The sequence below is a fragment of the Montipora foliosa genome, chromosome 13 (genome assembly GCF_036669935.1).
Source record: "Montipora foliosa isolate CH-2021 chromosome 13, ASM3666993v2, whole genome shotgun sequence".
Taxonomy (NCBI): Eukaryota; Metazoa; Cnidaria; class Anthozoa; order Scleractinia; family Acroporidae; genus Montipora; species Montipora foliosa.
In genome coordinates this window covers 18,788,696-18,791,195 of record NC_090881.1, presented here as the reverse complement: position 1 = coordinate 18,791,195, position 2,500 = coordinate 18,788,696, and the positions used below count along the sequence as shown (strand labels likewise).

The 2,500-nt window shown below is 39.8% G+C and overlaps 1 protein-coding gene across 1 annotated transcript in view; it reads left to right on the top strand.

Moving 5' to 3' along the window:
- Window positions 1–1,970: 1,970 nt before the first annotated feature.
- Window positions 1,971–2,500, top strand: part of LOC137981808 (uncharacterized) — a 19,388-nt gene continuing 18,858 nt past the window's right edge. The window contains exon 1 of the mRNA XM_068828855.1: window positions 1,971–2,101. Within this exon, the coding sequence (XP_068684956.1) occupies window positions 2,011–2,101 (91 nt within the window). The 5' untranslated portion in view covers window positions 1,971–2,010. The remainder of the gene's footprint in view (window positions 2,102–2,500) is intronic.

Sequence of the window (2,500 nt, the reverse complement as noted above, 5' to 3'; positions counted from 1 at the left end):
ATTAATGTGACAAGCATAAGCATAAGCAAAAGAAATTGGAAACGATTCCTTTTTGTTATGCTTATGTTACTCCCGGTTTACACAGCTGATACTTATGCTTATGCTAGCCTTATGCTTATGTCACATTGTGAACCAGGCTTTAGTGATACGTATTTTAACCTGGTTTTCAAGTGACGTCATCGCCGCAATGTTGGTGGACGAAAAACAAAAGATCTCTCATTAGCTCCTTTTGTTCGTCCACCAGCAATTTTACATCGCAGCATTGTTATCTGTGCCTCTAGATATTGGTTGCAAACCACCAATACACAGTCACTTTCGTCTTCTCAAAGATGCGTCCTTTTATGAACGAGACATGTGACAACTAGTGGCCGGGTATTCTAGAATGTGAAAGAGATTTTCTGATGTGTCCCTTAGCCTGGTATTTCTTTTGTCCTTCTATGACCACATAGAAAGAAAACAATACGCAATACTAGCAAAAGCATCTTGACGCGATATAAACACAGTAAGTAGACGCGACACGAACTTAGCTGTCGTTTGGCACAACTTTCAGCGATATTGTAAAATCTCAGGAGGTCAAACCATGACTTTTAAACTCGTTGTTTTAAACAGAAACGTTCAATTCCGCGGAAACTAGACTCGCATTTGCTGGTCATAATCTACACGGGCAACAAAGTTCTCTTTACTTACGCTCACTATTTGGGCGCTTTAGCACGACGATGGTACTGGTAGTGCCGAAGAAAACTGACGTCACTTTGAAATTAAACATCTGCGCCTTCGTGGCAGTCCATCGTGGTCGCACTTTACAATGTTGGTAGCAACCCTGTTCAAGAAAATGTTGACGTTGTCGCCAAATGGTTACATTTAGCAATTGCAAGTAACTTGTTATTTTGCGCAAGGCGGGATATGCATGATGTGAAAAGCGTGCTGCACGTGTGCACGTGGAGAGCGATTTTTGAAAAAAAATTCTTTACCAATAAATCCTTGCTCGAGCCTTTTTAGTCTACGTTGCTGAAGCGTCCTATCACTGGGTAGAGAAACAATTTTACATTCTTTAATTGGGAATCTTGTCAGAACGTGTAGCATGCATGTTTGATGACGTTTGTTCAACATTTTTTGTGGGATGAATGTTTTGATTTCGATCAAACATTTTGTCCAACATACAACAAATTTAGAAGTGTGTAAGCTTGTAGTTACAATTTCAACAATGTTGTATTGCAAATACAAATCAGAGTCTCCAAAACACAAACAAAACGTACGCTATCATAAGGTTGCGCAATTAAAGTGACGTGTTTCCAACAATGTTATATGCGTATATCCAACATTGTTAGAAGCGTTCTTATAACGTGTTCTTCTAACAATGTTACAACGTGTAGCCGGAGCTTTAAGTCCTTATTCAGCGGTTATGAAGTTCGTATATGGTTTTCACGTGACTTCATCGCCACTATGTTGGTGGACAAAAACAAAAGATCTCTCATTAGCATTTGTACGTTACACCATTGTCATCTCAGTGTCAAGAGATTGGTTGAAAACCACGTATTCGTTTGGTGCTTGCTTGGTTCAAGAGAGGTTTTGCCAGAATCTAGTTCTACTATGTCTCAAAACTCTGATGCCTAGTCTTAATTCCAGGTGGTACGCTTATACTGACTAGCTTTTTTCTAAGAATCTGTTTTTTCCCAACTCTGCACCGAGAAGTTTTTCTCCGGGTATTCCGGTTATCGCCTCTCCTCAAAAACCAACATTTGACTTTATTTGCGTTAATAGTTAAATTCAGTTTACAGTGTCCCCGATTAGTGCTCCAGCGCTAAAATGACTAGACACTTAAATAAAGTTCCCCTTCCTTTCCTTTCTTCCCGCAGGACTAGCCACCTGCTGTTTCGTTAATTGCCACTTCCCGTGAGGCCAATGAATAAATGATGCCTTCAAAAGAATCCTAACTTGTATTAGGCCGGCAAACCTTCTGCGTTCGACCATAGAGCCATATCCGGCTTTGTGGTGTCTGATACTCCAAACATGAGACGCTGTCACCCTTTTGTTCTTGTCTGGCTGGTTATCTGCTTTTTTTGGTTGGCTTGCCATAAGAGCAAAACACTTGCTAATCAAGGTGAGAAAAAAGTTCTTGTCAACACCTAATTCAGGAAAGTTTTATAGTTATGATATAGTTATAAACTACTGGGCATCAATTCATTACAAGTAATTTTAGAAAGTAGATGATCAATGCTCTGAAGACAAAACTGATTTGGAAGAGAGATTTCAAGAAAAATATCGTGTGTGATAAACTCCACGGCAAAATCTTCCTTTCTTCTAAATTTTCTTACTTAGGGATTCAGAGTCTACTCAAGGGCAACGTATATAGTTTCAATCCATCATATATATCATAGTACTTGGCGTTTATTAAAACCATGCTCGTACCCTCAAACTGTTGTTGACTTTCTTTTCTCGAGTGGGGTCCAGATGGGGATCCAGTTTGGGGTCCTTGTTTTGTACCGTCCCTGCACAAGCC